The 19,448-nt window shown below is 31.3% G+C and overlaps 1 protein-coding gene across 1 annotated transcript in view; it reads right to left on the bottom strand.

The window, feature by feature from the left end:
* Positions 1–6,945: 6,945 nt before the first annotated feature.
* LOC127704771 (uncharacterized) overlaps positions 6,946–19,448 on the bottom strand; it is a 36,213-nt gene continuing 23,710 nt past the window's right edge. The window contains exons 4-10 of the mRNA XM_052208987.1: positions 19,265–19,389; positions 15,375–15,682; positions 13,244–13,297; positions 12,016–12,154; positions 10,271–10,386; positions 8,334–8,415; positions 6,946–7,718 (exon numbers count right to left, since the gene is read on the bottom strand). Coding sequence (XP_052064947.1) covers positions 7,408–7,718; positions 8,334–8,415; positions 10,271–10,386; positions 12,016–12,154; positions 13,244–13,297; positions 15,375–15,682; positions 19,265–19,389 — 1,135 coding nt within the window. The 3' untranslated portion in view covers positions 6,946–7,407. The remainder of the gene's footprint in view (positions 7,719–8,333; positions 8,416–10,270; positions 10,387–12,015; positions 12,155–13,243; positions 13,298–15,374; positions 15,683–19,264; positions 19,390–19,448) is intronic.

The following is a 19,448-nucleotide window of genomic DNA, read 5'->3' as shown; positions in this document are numbered from 1 at the left end:
CATGACACAAAATATAGTCATTTCCGCAACTCGTCGAATCGGCTTCAGTTATAATATATAAAGTCATGTAGGTAGGTCATCTTATTATGCACCTTGTCATATAATAAAATTGTCATATCTTAAATTTATATTAAAATAATTGTGTTAGTTGTTATTTGTTTTATCATTTCACTGAGCTGGGTCTCAGTATAGAATCGTGTTTCTTTAAAAATATATTAAACCTACAAAATCTCTTTTCTTAAATTAACCAAATAAAACAAAAAGGTCCTAAAAAAATATTCTTATTGACGAGTTAAAGGATTTCTGACACCTAGCTTGGTGCCAAAATAAATCAGTATTACTTAACTTATTTGACAAGTGCATTGGCATATCAAGAGTAGATCTGACCAGTTGCGGAACAAGCAATGTGTCAGTTCGACTTGTTACCTCTGATGTGTCGTCAGGTATAAATCAATACACACCAAAGCGAAAATACATTTAATAGTCTGCATGTGATCCGATGATTGACAAATCGTCGTTTCCTGAAAATCTATCTGAAAGTTTGTGGAACCGTTTACGACTTGTTTAAACATATTGACTTGCATAACATGTTTTATCAAGTAAAATAGCTCCAGTGTTTAGTAAGATACAAGAGAGAGCCCCCTCCCCAATACCACTTAATTGCTGCTTCATCCATCCTCATCTATTGTCTCCTGCTTCTTTGTCAACAAATATCTGAAAGTGACCATTACGCGTTTCGGAAAGCAAGCGTTCTGAATATACACCGTGTTATGGTTATTCGAGGAATATGTGCAGTCAATCAGTATAATGCATTTTTATAGGAAATAAAGACAAACAGCTGCTTTCATCATTCTCCATCGCAATATCAATTTCTTTCCTTCTCCTTTAAAATGTGAAAAACAATAATTTATCAGAGAAATTAAGGTAAAATATATACTGGATCACCCAATTTGATTAAACAGAATACAGATCCAAATTTTGACGGTGTGTATCATGACGACATAGGGCAAACTCCTGTGTACTTATTCGTTGGATTTACACCACGTGGCCGGGACCCTTTTAGTTAATTTACCTTCTTTGGATGTATATTACAAAATTATAAATCTTATCAAATTTGCGGATAACCAAGTCTTCTCCTGTCCTGGATCTTAAACAAACGTGCTTTTGAAAACTTCCTTTAGCGCATATTTACAAATAGGTTGTGTAATCGTGAGGGAAAATGCTTAAACTTTGAATATTTACGACATCGGAAAGATGAAATAATCATGTCTTTAATGAATTTGGCCAAAAACTTCAGAATGCAGATAAGATAAAAGTTAGTTACCCAGATCATTCAACCTCCCTGTATGCGGACAAATCATGAATAATTTCTTCTTGTATCCCTATTTTTTATTTTGAATCTGGTTTTTTTACGAATTTTGGTTATTCAATTTAGCACTTTTACTACGGTTACACTTCCAATTTTCAAACTAAGAAGACCGAAAGTTTTTAAGTTGACAATGTTCATTTGTATTCATTTGTACACGAACAGAAGGCAATAAACATGTAATAAGTGTTTCTCGTTTCTCGTTTTATATATAGATTAGACCGTTGGTTTTCCTGTTTGAATGGTTTTACACTAGTCATTTTTGGTGCCCTTTATAGCTTGCTGTTCGGTGTGAGCCAAGGCACCGTGTTGAAGGCCGTAATTTGACCTATAATGGTTAACTTTTACAAATTGTGACTTGGATGGAGAGTTGTCTCATTAGCACTCATACCACATCTTCTTATATCAATTCACCTATATGCGTACAAATTGTTGATGTGACTTAGGAATTAGCATATTTGCATATTTATTTAAGGGGCATGTTTAATCCTATTAAAATGGCTGTCGTCATGATAAAGAAATAAGGCCGATATGCAATGAGCAAAGTACTCACAATTTTGTCACATGGAAAATCCAGAGGATTCTGAAAGGTCTTTAAAAAAGAAAGTAGAAAGTATAACATGTACAGAGTGTGGTCATATCATTGTGTGTCCCTCCTTTCAATTTTTTCTTCTATCATTTGCAAGCCCAAATTCATTGCAGAATCACGATTGTTTGTTTACTACAGCATTTTACTGTATTAATTAGACTATCCTCACCCGTGTATGTTTCGACAAATATCCGTTTCTAGTACATTGGAATAAGACGGTAAATAGAAGAATGTGACTGAGTTTTGAAAATTGACATAGCAGCGTAATTTGATAAACCCATTTTTGCTAATTTTGAAATGCAGGAATCATAAAATCAACTTCCCTCATGAAAAGAGATGAATCCACATCAACGGTATCATTGACAACAATACCATACGATGAAGTTACAACATTTGTTCAGGGACGGTCATCCTTTTCTTACACCATTAAGAACACCGTTAGGGAACAATTATCTGCAGGGACAGAGTCATCAACGACAATTACTGGAAAAGTGTTATCTAATCCCACAGGGCCATCAATACCAATTTCAACGGATGAAACTTCATCAACTTTAGGTAATTGTTATGTGATTGCACACAAGGCTTTGTCATCAGTGGTGACTATGTTATTAATTGATCAAACTGTTTATATCCAATACATTGATTTTAAAACGTTGCAGAGTTGAGGAATTAAAGATATAATAATTTCATTACTTGTAGGTTTCACAAGAATCCGTAATTTTAATTGGCAGAAAACAATCGCGAGGCATTTTAAAATTAGATTGTATTTCCCAATAGAATACATCATTCATTACATAACGTGATTCCCATGACCACGTCACAACAATACAAGGGAATTCAAACGAACAAATTGATATGATTCGTAATTTGATGGTTATAGCATAAAAGTGTTATTTGAAAAATCAAATGTTGTGTATACCTATTTAGATTGTATTTCCGAATAGAATACATCATTCATTACATAACGTGATTCCCATGACCACGTCTAACAATACAAGGGAATTCAAAGAACAAATTGATATGACTCGTAATTTGATGGTTATAGCATAAAAGTGTTATTTGAATAATTAAATGCTGTGTATGCCTAAAAGTATAATAAAATGCGAGTAACGACAGTCAACACAATAAGTACAAAAGCTAGATATGACCAAAACTGAAGGGGAAAATTGGGAATGACAAAGAACAGTCCACAGAACATTGCAATGACAAATATACTAAATCCTACACAAATCACAATATTATAATAACTTCGAAAGGATTTCTTCAACTTTATATAAAGACCATTGTTTCAATAGTACCATTGCAAGCAGCAACCATTTATCAATATATATTCATTGTGGAATCGCTTAATCTCGAATACTATTTCACACCTAAGGTACATAATACATATACAAGTCCTGCTATAAAGTTGCAAATTGAAAATGAAAGATCACACAATGGGAAAATTGAAATTATCTCCTTTGTGTGCAAACTGATAGTTGTCATTTGACCCCGACTTACAATTTAAAAATTCAGATCCAAGTATAAAACGCATCCAACTAAACCCGGATATTAAATTTCAAGTTCAACGAGAAAGATGCCATCAGCAGAGTCACAAACTTTGAACTTATGTCGTTCATTTATCATCGTGGTTGCAAATTTTCGTGAAATGTAAACAAAATGTAGTTTCTTAGTAACCTTGATTTCGACTTTTTCTCTCTCAAATTCTCAACATCGGCCTATAAGAATTTCGTATGAATACCTCAAAAATAAAAAAAATGGATCTACAGTATTCAATGAGGGGACATCGTCTTTATACCGGAATATGCACCAAAATGATAATGCTAGCTTATAGTAAAATTGAGAATGGAAATGGGGAATGTGTCAAAGAGACAACAACCCGACCATAGAGCAGAAAACAGCCGAAGGCCACCAATGGGTCTTTAATGTAGCAAGAAACTCCTGCATTCGAAGGCGTCCTTAAGCTGGCCCCTAAACAAATATGTATACTAGTTCAGTGATAATGGACGTCATACTAAACTCCAAATTATACACAGGAAACTAAAATTAAAAATGATACAAGACTAACAAAGGCCAGAGGCTCCTGACTTGGGACAGGCGCAAAAATGCGGCGGGGTTAAACATGTTTTTTGAGATCTCAACCCTCCCCCTATACCTCTAGCTAATGTAGAAAAAACAAACGCACAACAGTACGTACAGTAAAACTCAGTATAAGAGAAGTCCGAGTTCGATGTCAGAATAGGAAACAAAAGAAAATAAACAAAATGACAATAATACATAAATAACAACAGACTACTAGCAGTTACTGACATGCCAGCTCCAGACCTCAATTTAACTGATTAAAAGATTATGTCTTCATCATATGAATATCAGGCACAATCCCTCCTGTTAGGGGTTTGGTATTATACCGTCATAAAATATATGAGAAGAACATAACCCGTGTCATGCCAACAACTAGTTTTAGAATAAAAAGATGCAAAGACCCTATAAGTGAATTAATATTAAAGCCAAAATATGCAATCTTTAATGACCTGACAACAGTATCGTAACTATATCCCTTCTTAATAAGTCTGATTAAAGGTTTTGTTAGCTTTTGAGGTGAATATTGACATTTTTGTGCTTTGTATAGAATATTACCATAAAAAATTGGATGTGAAATACCCGAACGTATAAGATATCTTCATTTTGAGTTTTATTTACGAATGATATCCTTATACCGATGATAAAATTTAGTAAATGTTTTGACTAGTTTATGATATCGAAAACCCTGGTGTAATAATTTTTCAGTAATACATAAATTTCTCTCGCTAAAAAGTAAACACAAAAGTTGGTTCCTTTATAAAACCTAGCAAATATACTGTCCATAACTTGATAAAGGATATTGGTTATTGAGTATTTAGTATTCATTCAAATGTGGTCATTCTCGAAAAACCAGGGTTGTACTAATATTTTTAATCACGTAAGTTTTGAACGAACTGCCGAAATATGTTTATAATGTAGTTTTGAAAGGCTTCTTATAGCATATGACAGACTAAACAATATTAAGTTATTTCAAGGGATATTTGCTATTTTTGGTATATGGCAGTGTAAATAAATATTCAGTTCATCGTTCGTTATCTTTCAGGATTTCATCTTTGGAAAAATGTCCTGTGGGTAATAATTCGGATTATATTCATAATTTTATTTTTCATTGTTCTAAACAAATTGCTCTATCAAGTAAAATTATCGAATAAAGTAGGAAGAAGCTCATTGAATGTTGTATAGTTTGCACAAAAAATCACTGATGTTTACTTTTTTTTGCAGGTACAACTACAGTACAAGTAGAAATGAACACATTGTTTATTGAAGACGCAACTCATAGTGATGGAAAGACATATAATCCTGATACTTCTAATTCTAGTAGAACAACATCTAATATATGTCTCTGCTGGTGTAAAAATCATGAAAATGAAACGTTTGATGACTTTTACGAGCGAATTGTTGTGCCATTGAAAGTCAATAAAAAATCTCTATCATCAACCATTCGGAAGTTAACATGTGCTAACGACAACAGACCATCAGCAGCACGGGTCGGTTATGTTGGTGTAATCACGTTACTTCTCGTTATGTTTACTTTAGTGGCATTGGATTTTTCTTCTCTAGCAAATCAGGTAGTAAGACGCTTAAGACAATACACAAATTCGCCTAGTAATAGATGAGATGTAAAATATTATACTACGTTTTTCTGACTTAATAACTTGAATATGATAAAGCAGTGATAGAAGTGCATTACTGTGTTTATGATCAAAACGTGCAAGAATATTTTGTATAATTTACGTTTACAAACTGTCATTTCAAGCCCCAAAGAGAGCAAATAGACTACTGATATTTAAACCAAGAGAATGAAAAGATCATTATTATTCTAGTAGTCATTGAATATTACAGTATAGCTTTATGACCACTTCTACCTTCGGCAGTCATTAATCAGTTTACTGTATGTTTGCACAAATGCTGGTAAGATGAAAGACCATGAAGTTATCGTCAGTTCAGTAGTGCGTACAATATGACATGATTTTTAAACACTGCATAAATTTTCATAATTTTTTTATAATTTAGAATATATTAAGAAATTAAGGTTCCAACTCCTTCAGGCAAGTTGACATAAAATTAATTTTACTACTCTTTTTATGTCGGTCATAGTGCTCCTCTTGTATTCAGATGTTATATATTCTTGTCATTAATTTTAATGGCTTAAACGTTCCTGATGAAGGTGAACTCAGAAAAGCGGTTCGGCGCACCAAATTGAAAAAAAAGTTTTGTATTCATTGTCGTTAAAATTTCGATGATTAAGACCCCATTCTATAGCAATCCCAAAAACGTCATTCCAATAGAATATTTACGTCTAGTAAGCTTATCAAGTTGGCTTAATATTTTGCCAACATAAACAAATGTTGCAAATGATAGTTAAATTTTCCCGAAAATGATTAGTAAAATAGGCCTTCAGCCTTTTGGGCCGCTCATCCCGTACCAATTTAAAGTTTTAGTTTTAGGTAGTTAATCATAAAGTTGTAATCACATCAAGTTGAAAACAAGTACATATGTTCATCATAATGTGAACTTTTTTAACCAATATTTGATCGATGGGTAAAAATGGTGTTTACATGTTATATGATATATAAAACAATTAGTGAGCAAGAAATAAAGGCAACAGTAGTATTCCGCTGTTCGAAAGTCATAAATCGATTGAGAGAAAACAAAAAACAAGAAACCGCGATGAAAATAAGTTAACTTATGTTTACTTTGGATCATAATCTAGCAATAATAGCTCTGATTTTTGCCCGAGTTTGGTCAAACCGATGGGACTTAATAAAGAAAAAACACATTGACTGTTTACTGCACATGCGTAGTTTTACATGCACTCCAAATCAAATGTTTTGAAGATTTTAGGAAAACTAAATTGTTTCCAAAAATTAATTAAAGTGTTCGTTCATTGAAAAATCGTACAATGATGAAAAATTATAAACATATTTAATTTGTATGGAATGATACAATAACAAACAATGGTTGCTCCTGAGATTATACTGTACAATATTACTGTTTAATATATGGTTCTTTAAACCAGTGAACAGTAATATATCTTTTTCATTGGAACGTTTTTATACCTAGCAGATAGTTTACTGTATGATAAGATATTGTACAGGACATCAAACTTAATTCATAATATTGCATAGATATCTAATGTCCTTATATTTAAATTATAGTTCTATCACATTTCTTTTATCTTCTATCTACAGAATGTCGACGAATTAATGAAACGTCAATAAAAATACAGTTACGTCACAACGATCCAATCATTGCATTCTTGTTCTTAAATCAACATAGGATGCTTGAAAGATTTTGCTTCCAAAATCTCTTTTTTCTTATGTTCATATTTTCTCTTTTTTGTATTTTTTAAATTCCGAAATAAAAATTTTTAAAGTTGTCTGCTGTCATCGTTTTCATCATCACTAAACGAACTTCCGTCATTTTCTTCATCTTCCTCTTCAGATTCAAAAATAGTATCGGATGGTTCAATTATGTGTATGGAAGGCACCTGAAACATTTTCGACTTATTATCTTCTTCATCAGAGTCTGACTCCATCTTGTCATGTGACAATACTATGTTTGGATCTCCATACGGAAGTGAAACACGCGGATCGTGTAATCTTATACAATTGATTGATTTATCTAGAGTCTTCTTTATGGACAATCCAAATTTCTTTGATCTTTTCTTTCTTGGAAAAGCTGGAATATATAATCAGATTTATACAAAGGTCATTTAATACATTTTTAATATATGAAACTGACAAAAATTTATAATTTGACAACAAATACCATTTTATCTGGAACCTCCTAACGGCCCCCTTGTCCGGCAATCAAATACGAAATGTTTTAATGATAATAAAAGCATAATTTAAAAAAAGATAATTATAATAACATATTGAGTTGTTTCATTGTCTATCATACCACATATTCTTATTTTTATATATTTCATATATTGTTTACAAATGAAATATAGATATTCACAGATGTAGCACACAATATCATTGTCACAAGCAACCACTGTATGTGGACATAACAACCATTGGATACAAAGCCAATCTGTGCAATGGGTATCTTTATAGCATTTGGGGTGTTATTAGGATCAACAGATAAGCGTTAATATACGAATATTACTTTTAATTGTACCTTTAAACATAACACGCAAATTAAGAAACAAATATTTGGGCAAAGGTAGATTGGATTGTAACTGTGACAAATGGAACATATCCGTAGTAGGAAAAAAAGGCTGCACCACAAAGGAGACTATATTATCTTAAAACGGAAATTTGCAGCTATATGGTGGCCGATAAAACTCACGTATTTCGTTTATAGCTGTCGATAATTTCCAGGTAGGTATTCCTTCTTCTTCACATAACTTTTTTACTCTGTTCAAAACGTCCTAAAATTTATAAAATTCAAAATGATAATAAAATAACGATTATAACATAATCTGATGAAAAAATCCAATATTGCAGCAAGAATTACTTAGTACTCTTCCGGATGTGTTGCTAAATCAAATTTTCTGCTTAGGGCTTTTTGCACTGGTTTTAATTGTCTTTTTTTCTTTTGCAAGCCAATTTTCGACTAACAGTTTTATATTCTTCCCTTTGTATGATCTTCGCGTTGTCCTACAAAAGTAGTACTAACTGGTATTCGTTTTGTTAAACCAATATTTATATGTTCATTATGATACCTGACTTGAAAAATGTAATATGTTTATCATGATGCCCGACTTAAAAAAGCCTTATTTTGAAAATATGTCTGCTGTGTAGGTATAGAATAGTCATTAATTCCATCTGATTCGAAGTAGTTACGTCTATTTTAAATTAGAATCAGGTTTCCAAATTGATTATTTTTTTGAGTAATTGTTATTTTGTATTATGAATTTTAAAAGAACTTTTTTTTTATAAATATCTCTAACAAAACTGAATTGGTTGATGAAAAATACCGTTAATTTTAACAGCTGTTATTATCTAAGGAGTAATAAAGATTGATGTACGACTCTTTTCCTACAGATCTGCAGATTTTTAAACTGCAACGATAAAGATGGCGTCATAGTTCGATAGGAAGCGGTATCATTTCTTTAGTGTTTTATTCTGAAACTTGCATTCCGGAAAAAAGTTTAACTTCAATTTCGTAGTAATATTTGGATGTTTCTTAAAATTATAACGAATACATAACAAATACCAGGGTATTTTGATCTCCTGGGTATAAAATTTTTTATAGATTTCTATTATTATTTTGCGTTACTTCAAATATGGTCCTTCGAATGTAATTTAACATTTTCATTCTGTATATAAAAAATCTAAATTAAAGTGTAAAATAAATATGATAAATACGAAGCAAATGGATAAAAATTAACATAATCTTGTTTTTTGCCTGAGAAAATAATCGAACCTATTTGGATCCACAGAAAGGAATAAAATGAAATAATTTATTTCCAGTTGTTGGTTTTTATTTGCAACACAGATATAAACTAACCTGTTAATCAATCGTTCCTAATTTTAATTTTGCACTTTTCGAACATAACAAAGAACATTTTGGTCGATGTTGCTGCCGGTACATGTTTCCTTCCCGAGGGTATCAAAATCTCAGTAGTCTGCACTTCTGTTTTGACATGCAATATCATTGTTATGGTCACATTTATAAATTAACTGCTTATGTTTACGAAACTTTGAATTGTTCGAAATACTAAGGATGTTTTACCCAGTGAATAGATTACCTTAGCTGTATTTGGTAAAACTTTTCGGACACAATTACAAATCTGTTATCTGTGATAAGTTTTTAGAGACTATGGAGATACACATATCTTATACATAAACCATACTTAGCGTAAGTAAGTATCGGACGTATTATATTTTTAAATGAACGATGGAACATATTTTAAACTTTATTATCTCCCTTTCACCAGAAGAAATTTCAATTAAAAACAAAGTTCAGAAAAATAGAGAACAAATGCATTATTAGCCTGTTATCTTTGATGAGTTTTATATGCATGTGAGATAGGTCGGAAAAAAGTAAAATCACAAAAATACTCAACTCCGAGGAAAATTTAAAACGGAAAGTCTTTAATCAAATGGCAAAATCAAATGATAAAACATATCAAACGAATGGACAGCAACTGTCATATTCCTGACTTGGTACAGGCATTTTCAAATGTAGAAAATGGTGGATTGAACCTGGTTTTATAGCGGTATAAAACGTCAGTTGTAGAAAATATGGACGTATTTTATTTAAACGACTCGTATACTTACGCTATGATATTGATTTTGCTGCTGACTAAATTGTAATCTTGATTCGGTGGATTTCTTTTGTGAGTATATAATTTTGAGTTGCAAATGTGCCTGATCAGTAACTGTCACAACCAAACCTGGAAATTAAAAGAAATTAAAATAACAAAATAAAGAATATTTAAAAGTTTTTTTTGACAGCCAAGGTTCCTCAAGATGGTGTTCAACAAACCTATAGGGAGGCTGAGCTAAGTTTGCTGTTAATATACAACTCAAGTTGAGGAAAATGTCATTTATTAAAATTTATCAGTAATTGAATGACATATTAACAATATTAATAGTAGCAAATAAATGACAATGACATTAAAAAGCAAAGGTGGGGTTGCAAACCTTGACCTCAGGCGAGAGATAAAGTTTTTACACTTATGATGTGAAATACTGCCCTAGACCCATATATATACCATGTGGCTAATCCCTAGATAAAACTACCATACAGTAGATATTACTTAATCCTCAATGATTATCTGAACTTGCAGACAAAAATGTTTTTATTTCCAATAAATTTATTTATTTGAAGTTCAATCAGTTAATAAACTGCACGCCCTGTTATGTCGTAATTCTTTAGAAAGTTGGTGCGTCCAACGCGTTTTCCGGAATTACCTTCATCTGGAACCCTAAAGCCAACTATTATCCAAGAACGTATACATATTTAATGATTTCAATGTCAAATTTATAGCAATTCATTACAAAGACTATTACTGATCATTACTATAAAGATTATCACGCTCCTATTAACAGGCAAAGTAAAATCGTTGATTTAACATAAGTAGATCAATTTGTTTTCTCCTTTTTACTAATCATTTTAGTTTTTTTTGAGTCAAATGCTTATCAAAAACTAAACGAAGAAGTTGATGGAACCACTTTCTATATCTTTTATACTTGTATATTGACTTTTGGTATCCAGATTGTTGCAATATGACTGACTTCTTGACCAATCAACTCATCATACGTGTCCAATAATCGCGAAGGCAATTTAATTCTTAAGGTACATGACAAAAACACTTACTGAGAGGCCATACACATCTAAAGTTCAATAAATTATGAGGAAACTGTTCAAACCACTTTGGAAATCTTTTTGTATGAAAAAACAATTGTGTTCTCAATAACTCATGTTTTAAGTAAGACTTCTCTCTTTGAGATAGTATGTGCTTAATCTGTTAATTTCATATTTATTAGATTAAAACATTTTAATATGAAGAAATACTTCAAATTGTAACTGTTTTATCCACATTGTAATGAGTACTTTCAAAATGATTTCCAAGAGAACAGATTTGAACGTTAGTGCATTAAATTGATGTAAATACAACATTTATATAATAGATTGACGACGAGTGTTAGAAGTTTTAAAAATATGATTTGTTAGCAAAAAAATACATTGAAAGTGCTGTTTTCCAGGATTTCATAATTGTTTTACAAAAAAATCATGCTTTTTGCATATTTGTCCAAATTACCACAACAGTTTTTTTTCTGTTATTCTATTTTGTTTTATCAGTGATCTCTATCTTTTTTTTTGACATCTTTTCTTTGTTAATTAGATAACATAAATCAAGTATTGGTGATTTAAAAGTAATTTTCTTTTCAATTTATTATTTCTTCCTGACATTTCCTGTTAGTATATTTAAATTAAGTTCCATTAACTTTAATTCAGAACCAAATTACAATTTACATTTAGAGAGTTCGTTTGGAATTCTCTGTATAATGTGACTTACTGTTGGCAACTCTTATTACTCTCCATGGTATAAGGAATGCTAGGATTTCAACTGCATCTTCTAGTGGATATTCCATCATACCTTTTATAAAGGCAAGATCTAGGACGAAGGATATAATCACAATTACACCATCAAATAGCTGAAATGAGATTTAATTTATAAATCATTATACTGCATTACCCATAGATACGGTTTACCAATCCTGATGATTTCGTCCGTTAGTGCAAGGCAATACTTAGAGCTGTTATTAATGATATATAGCTATTATACATACAATGTTGTTTTACACGGTCAAGTATTCACATAGCATTTAAGAGACTATGTTATACAGAATATAAAAATGTTTATATAATTTAGGCAACAGTACTTTATCGATGTTGAGTCGCTGACGATATTCTGTCATTTAGCTTATTTATAGAAATGGTCTTGCAGATAATTTTTCTTTTAGAGTTTCTCTATATCTTTTATAGATTTCAAGATAAAAGGGCAAAAACAAAAATGGTTAAAATAAATTATTTAAGGACAATCACTCGTATGAGGAGTCGTCTGACAGTTTTGGTCAATATGACTGGTGCGTAGATCTCGTCATTCTGAACATTTCTTCCCTTGTCATATTGTCTCTATCTAGAATGGTTAACAAGATAATAAATGATAAAATATTTGGCCCCTATGCCCTATTGTTTTTATTTGGCCTTGTAGTTTCAGAGAAGAAGATATTTGTAAAAGTAAACAAATGATTGGCGATGACGGCGGACAGACGATGGTCCCGAATTGCTAGCAATAGCTTATACTGGCTCTTTGAAACTTGAAACTTAGGGATTCACAAGAACTACAAAAGAAGTAGGACGTTGTACGTCGACAAGGTAGGATTTCCTGTTATAAATCACCCAATATGCAAATCCATAGCCAAATTAAGTCTGAGACCTCCCCCTAAAACGTAGATAGCTTCATGTATCACAAATGACTCATAAGTATGAAAATCAGGCTCAAATAGGATTAACAATCCGTCACATTTTGGAGGCACGAATATTTCTAAACTTGTTTCATTATTAGATTTTTCAGATGATTTGTTGAAATTTCAAAATAAAATAATATGACTGCGGCTTATGACAAAACACTTTTCAAAGTTTACAATGTATATCAAATTGTTTTCTTTATTTCGAGATATATATACACAGTACCTTGTTTTACTTGAATATTTCTTGCATTTTAGATTCACAAAGTTTACCTGAAGTTTTTTCTTGAATATTTCTTTTCCGTAACAAAATACTTTTAAAATAGTCTGTAAAAATAAAGAAAATAAAGAAATTATTTTTACATCAATCCAAACATAAAAATATCGACAGCACGGAATTTTAGTTTCTATCAAACTTTGTGTTTTTTGCTATTTCTCCGAACATAAAATATCATACAAATTACATATCTACTTTTCCCAACAACTTGGATGAGTAAGATTATCGCATAATTTGGAAAAAATATCTATTTTAGTTTTAGATGGGCACTGCAACTTTAATATGATCTGTATGGTTATGCATGCTAGAGGACCAAGGATCTTTCGTTTCAATCCAGCAGTGGCCTTTTATGCTCCTGTCGCACACTCCTTAGTATAAATACCAGTAACAGCTGCTCTGTCTTCAGTTTTTTATGTTGTGTTTTGTGTACTGTTGTTGGTCTTTTCGTCGTTTTTCGTTTTTTGCCATGGCATTGTCAATTTGTTTTCGACTTAAGAGTTTGAATATCCTTTTGGTATATTTCGTCTATCTTTTTCATTCATATCTAATCAAATACCGATGCTTACTTGCATTCGATACATTCAGAAATAATTGTTTTCACCAAAACCTTTAGGAAAATTAGTTGTGAAAAAAAAACACAAAGTTCAACGTTCAGCTCTTATCATTTTTCGAAGATATTAATAATTTTAAAAAGTAGCATTGAAGATTGTTCATGCATACTGAATGGAACTCGTTTAATAAAACAATACTGTCAATTAAGTAACATTTCTATTTCGTTATTACAGATTTAAAATATTGATTAGTGTTATCTTATTTCGCCAGGCGGTTTCCCGTTGTAATAAATAAGTCTTCGTTTACTTTTAATGTTTGTACATCAGTATAATATTTGTTGAAACCAGAAAGGTTGATGAAAGAGATCAATGTCTGTCAAAAAAGAAGACATATCATGATATTGATATCCTTTGTCTGTCACATTGTAGGCTTATATGAAATTAGCTATACCAAAAGATGTTTGAATGCAAATCATGGTGATTTCGGTAGTTTGCTCGACTAAATTATTTGTATTCAAGGATTATATCTACAATGAATGTGGACATTATATACCTTAAACAACTCATCAATGATACTAGGCTCATATTTTGTACACCAGACGCGCTTTTCGCCTAGAATATACTCATCAAAGACGCTCGAATCAAAAAAGTTAAACGGCCAAATAAAGTGTTACATTGCAAATCATAGAGGAGCCATTATTCCGAAAGGTTTTGCCAAAGACAGTTGAAAATTATGTTACTAGATTTAAATGTAAATTAAAAATTTTTGAGGTTTTAATTACTGAGAAAACTGCATTGTAATAGAATTCGGAATACTAAATAATCACAATTTCGATTTTGATAACATTATATGTATGCAGCATTCATTAAAAATGCAATAATTCATCTCTCATTTTTGTCTGTTGTTAAAAAATGACAATAATATGTGCATGTAAAAGTTTCTCAAGTTAGTACAAAGGGGACAAAAAACCATAAGTCAATGAATAAAATCATTTACAATGGGCAAAAATAAAAATAGAACAAAAAAGGCACACTACAGTCTTCAAAACACTACATACTGAGTAACATAATCCAAAAACCAAAACAAGGGTAATTTCAGTTGCTTTGGAATTGTGTTCCGGTTCTGCTCTTTTGTTACAATTGTCGTGTTGCTTATTGCTCATACATACAAAAATATATGATATATGACTTTTTTTTAGGATATTTGAAGATTTATCAATCTTACGTCCATGTTAACGCGCATTGTCATATTTTTATTATTAGCTAGAGGTTCAAGTGAATTGATGTGGATCAAGACCCAGCAATGTGCTGGGATTTGTGGTTTGGATTTTTTTTTAAGTGGCTAAAAATATATTGATCAGTAAGATACTTTCGATAACTTTTGTTTTATTACTTTTACTAAGCCACAGTTTGGTAATTTTACATTGCTATGTAGGTATGAAAAACTCATCAAATATACCAGGTTTATACTTTATAACCCCATACGCGCGTTTCGTACATATGTATTTTTGGGCAGTGATCTCAGCAACGTTCTTACTTGTTATGCTCCAAAATTCGCACATTGTAATATGCTTACCATTAAAACAAGGAAACCTAATATTGCTATACTAGCTTTATGAAATGCATGAGCTATATCTTCTTCTATTGTTGTAACTGTTGTATCCAAAAAAGTTGGCATATCTTGATGTGTAAATTGTTGAAAATGATCACTAGATTTGTTTGATAACGTCCGATTATATTTTGAAGGATGTGAAATTGTATTTATGACTGTGTTGAAATATGCAGGTACATCTAATGTGTCTATTAATCCAAATATTGCAGCAAACTCGGTCCGTAAGATAACCATGAACTTTTTGATTAAAACTTTTGAGTCGTTTACCATATCTGAAATTGTAAAACAGGAAGTTTATATTTCAAGAAGTTAATTAAATTATGTGATATCCGAAATGCATACATTCTTATATATGAAACACTATTCTATTTAAACCTGTCAGAAAAATAAAATAGTAAAAATGACGTGAAATGCTTTTAATCAGAAACTCTTTAATAACAAAATCATAATGGGTACATTTAATTATAGGAACAAAAGAAAATATATTAGTTCTAAATAATGTCCTTTACCGTCTTATTTGACGTCCCAATGGAAGAAGAGTTGTATATGAATAGGTCGTTACATCTTATTATTTACTTGCATTGGCAATTGTTATAATGCTTTTGAACACTAGTTAAGCTTTAGATGGCTTTTCTAATAAACTTCCTAGAAGATAAATAAAGATACACTGTCTGAATTGTTTTCGCTTACTTTTCACAGACAACTTATATTTGTATGGAAATGAACAACTTTTATCAAATATTTGTAGTGTAAACATTGGGTTTAGCATATGTATTAATCACAGAATTACACTATGCCTTGTTCATGCTATGAAATCTGCTCAGAGAAAGTAAACCCAAACAATTACCCCTGTTCACACTTATTAAAACTTAATCCACTTTGGGCTTTTTTCATTCAACAAAATAAGGCACGTATGCACCAAAATTGCTACTCGTATCTGTTTCATTCTATTCATCATTATTTCATTATTTCAAAGTCTGAAATATTTTTCCGCACTTCTGAGGGGTCAAAGGAAACCTGCATCATCCACCTTCCTTCCTATATTTTCGAATATATGGATAACTTTTTAAAGCATTAGCTTTATACATGATAAATAGATCGTAACATGTCCTTTTCCATGTCGGCCCTGCTGCCATCCCAAGATTCCCATATCAGCACAAGAAGCAAGCCTAGGGTTCATACGTTCGAGGGATGATACCAGGGCCTATACCAAGGACAGAAATAGCCGGCCATTTTTTCCGAGCAGATATATGACTAAGGCAATTTTCTGGCAAATTTGCGTGTATTACATTTGCAAACTAGAGGCTCTAAAGAGCATATTACGCTCACCTACATCTTCAACAATGGCCACTTTTTAATGAAAATCATCATTAAAGGGGAATAACTATATTAAGAGTAAACTGACTATTTCAGTAATTTTGACATTTTTGTAGATCTTATCCTGACTGATCATTTTTCCTTTTAAAGTTTCTATTTATCTATTATAGTTTTCAAGATTAAAGGCAAAAAAATGATAAACATTATTATGAAAGGGTAACAACTCTAATAAGGAGACAACTAACGATTTCGTCATGTTGACTTATTATTTAGATCTTGTCAAGCTGAATATTTTCCTTTTTAAAGTTTCTATCTATCTATAGTCAAAAATGCAAAAAAAATGTCATTAAAGGGCAATAACTTCAATGAGAAGTCAACTAAACATTTCGGTTGTTTAACTTACTTGTAGATCATTTTTGCTTTTCAAAGTTTCTGCATGTCTATTATAGTTTTCAAGATAAAAGCTAAAATGTAAAACATTGGGGAACATCGTCTTTAAAGGGCAATTATAACTTCGACAAGGTGTTGACCGACGATTTTAGTCGTTTGATTCATTTGTAGGTCTTGTCTTGCTGATTATTTTTGCTAATTAAAGTTTCAGTATATCTATTAAGATTTACAAAATAATACGCAAGAAAAAAAAATGAATGGTGAAATTCGTCGTTTAACGGCAATTACTCCGATAGAAGTCGTCTGGCAATTTTGATGTCAATATACAGAAGGTAGATCATACCATTCTGAACACTTTTGCCTCGTCAGATTTTCTTTATCCATAGCGGTTTTCAAGGAAATAGAAAAAAAATGCATTTTACCCATATGTTCTATTTTTAGCCATGTCGACCATGTTTGTCGACAGGCAGGGTCATTGTACACATTTTTAAAACTAGACACTTCATTGATGATTATGGCCAAGTTAGGTTAAATGTAGCCTAGTAGTTTCAGAGGAGATGATCTTTGTAAAAGTTAACTGACCACAGACGACGGACGCCAAGTGATGGCAAAAGCTCACACTGGCCTTTCAGACTATGTGAGCTTAAAACAAATGTTTTTGTAAATATACATATAACTGTTGTAGCACCTGAGCATACTTAGTCGTAAAATAAAGAAGATGATGATTAGACTTAGAAACGTCAATGAAAGATAATCTTCCTAAAGAGGGTATAATCAATCACATTGATTAAGGAAGGTATAATCATCAATCTTTAGACAACCATCCGTCCATATTTACCAATAATATATATTAATAAAGCAATTTAGCCAATTTTCAGTGATACGTTCGATAATTTGTTCTTCACATCGTGCTTACTGTGGTCAAGGTCTTGTAAATATAATGACCTTTCTCTGATTAAATACATAGAGAGCAAAATAGATAAGGAATGAATCGGGTTTCATAGTGAAAATGGTACTATTCACTATACTAGGTGCCATGAAAAATTGTTTTAGTAATGATTGTGAACGGATCGTTTATCTCTTTCGTGAAATTGGTACTAAACATAAATACCACGAAAAATATTTTTGGTAATATTTTTTCAAAGATGCCTTCTCTGCAGAACACTCTTCCACGATACCCTCCATACAAAACGTCGGACAATTTCATATATAACAAATTAATCTAATAATTCCGACACTGTACTGCGAATATAATCATCTAACGAATAATCATGATATATTATAATTCTATTGCTGCATTGCAAATTATCTGTGAAATATTATCAACATTTCAAATTATTTCCTTAACCCCCTGGTGATATTTAATAACTGCACTTTTAGAACGTTGATCTTTACCTTAATATATTTTCGAAAATATTTAGTTTGCTTACAATTGCTTGCAAATGTCTTGAACTTTATTACAGAACAAGTTTTACCTATCAGTCTACGGCGCAAGGAATGTATACATTCCATGCAGGTATATAATGAGTTTTAAGTAGTAATTCAACTGTACATTCAATTGGACATTACCTTATGCAAAAAATACACACACAAAAAAGAGTTGTGAGCAATTGCACATAAATTGTTTCACTATGGGGTTAAAAACCAAAAGTTAACGAAACTTGGTGGAATTGGATATTGAAGATTCTATATTCCTAACAATATCCAACAATTGTACAAATATGCATAAAATCAAAACGCTTTTGATTGATTGCTAAACTTTGATACTAAAGACACTTTCAATACAATATCAATAACATAAACGAATTAATTCTTAATTAAAGACAATGCATGGCCTTCCTTCTAATTGAATTGTGGTTTACGTTACATCAGTAATACTACATTTTATTGATAAAATAAGATTTATGTTTACCCCGAAATTCTCGTAACCTTCAGTAAACTGTTTCATATCTAAGAAACACATTTGAATTGGTGTTCTCCATATTTATATGTTACAATGAATACATGTTTAATACATGACATGTGTCGAAGAATTAATACCCTGAACTAGTTATTTTTGAAAATTTGAAGGCAATCCTTTTATATCCAACGTTATTCAGTTTTCAGATTTATAAGGTATGTTAGATGTTACATTATCTAATACTTGCCTTTTATAAAGTGTATATCTAAAATTAATTCACCAAGAACCAATCCACAATCGATGATGTTTAAAAGCACGATCAAAAACAGAACTTTTTTACTATGTAGGAGTTTCTCACCAGACCTTCGTAAACTGTAACAAGAAAAGTTTGTAGTGTTAAAAAATTATGTTTTTTAATCAGTCATACGAGA

The sequence above is a fragment of the Mytilus californianus genome, unplaced genomic scaffold (genome assembly GCF_021869535.1).
Source record: "Mytilus californianus isolate M0D057914Y unplaced genomic scaffold, xbMytCali1.0.p SCAF_6, whole genome shotgun sequence".
Classification (NCBI taxonomy): Eukaryota; Metazoa; Mollusca; class Bivalvia; order Mytilida; family Mytilidae; genus Mytilus; species Mytilus californianus.
Note: the sequence above shows the minus strand (reverse complement) of the source record. Positions and strands in the feature narration are given on the sequence as shown.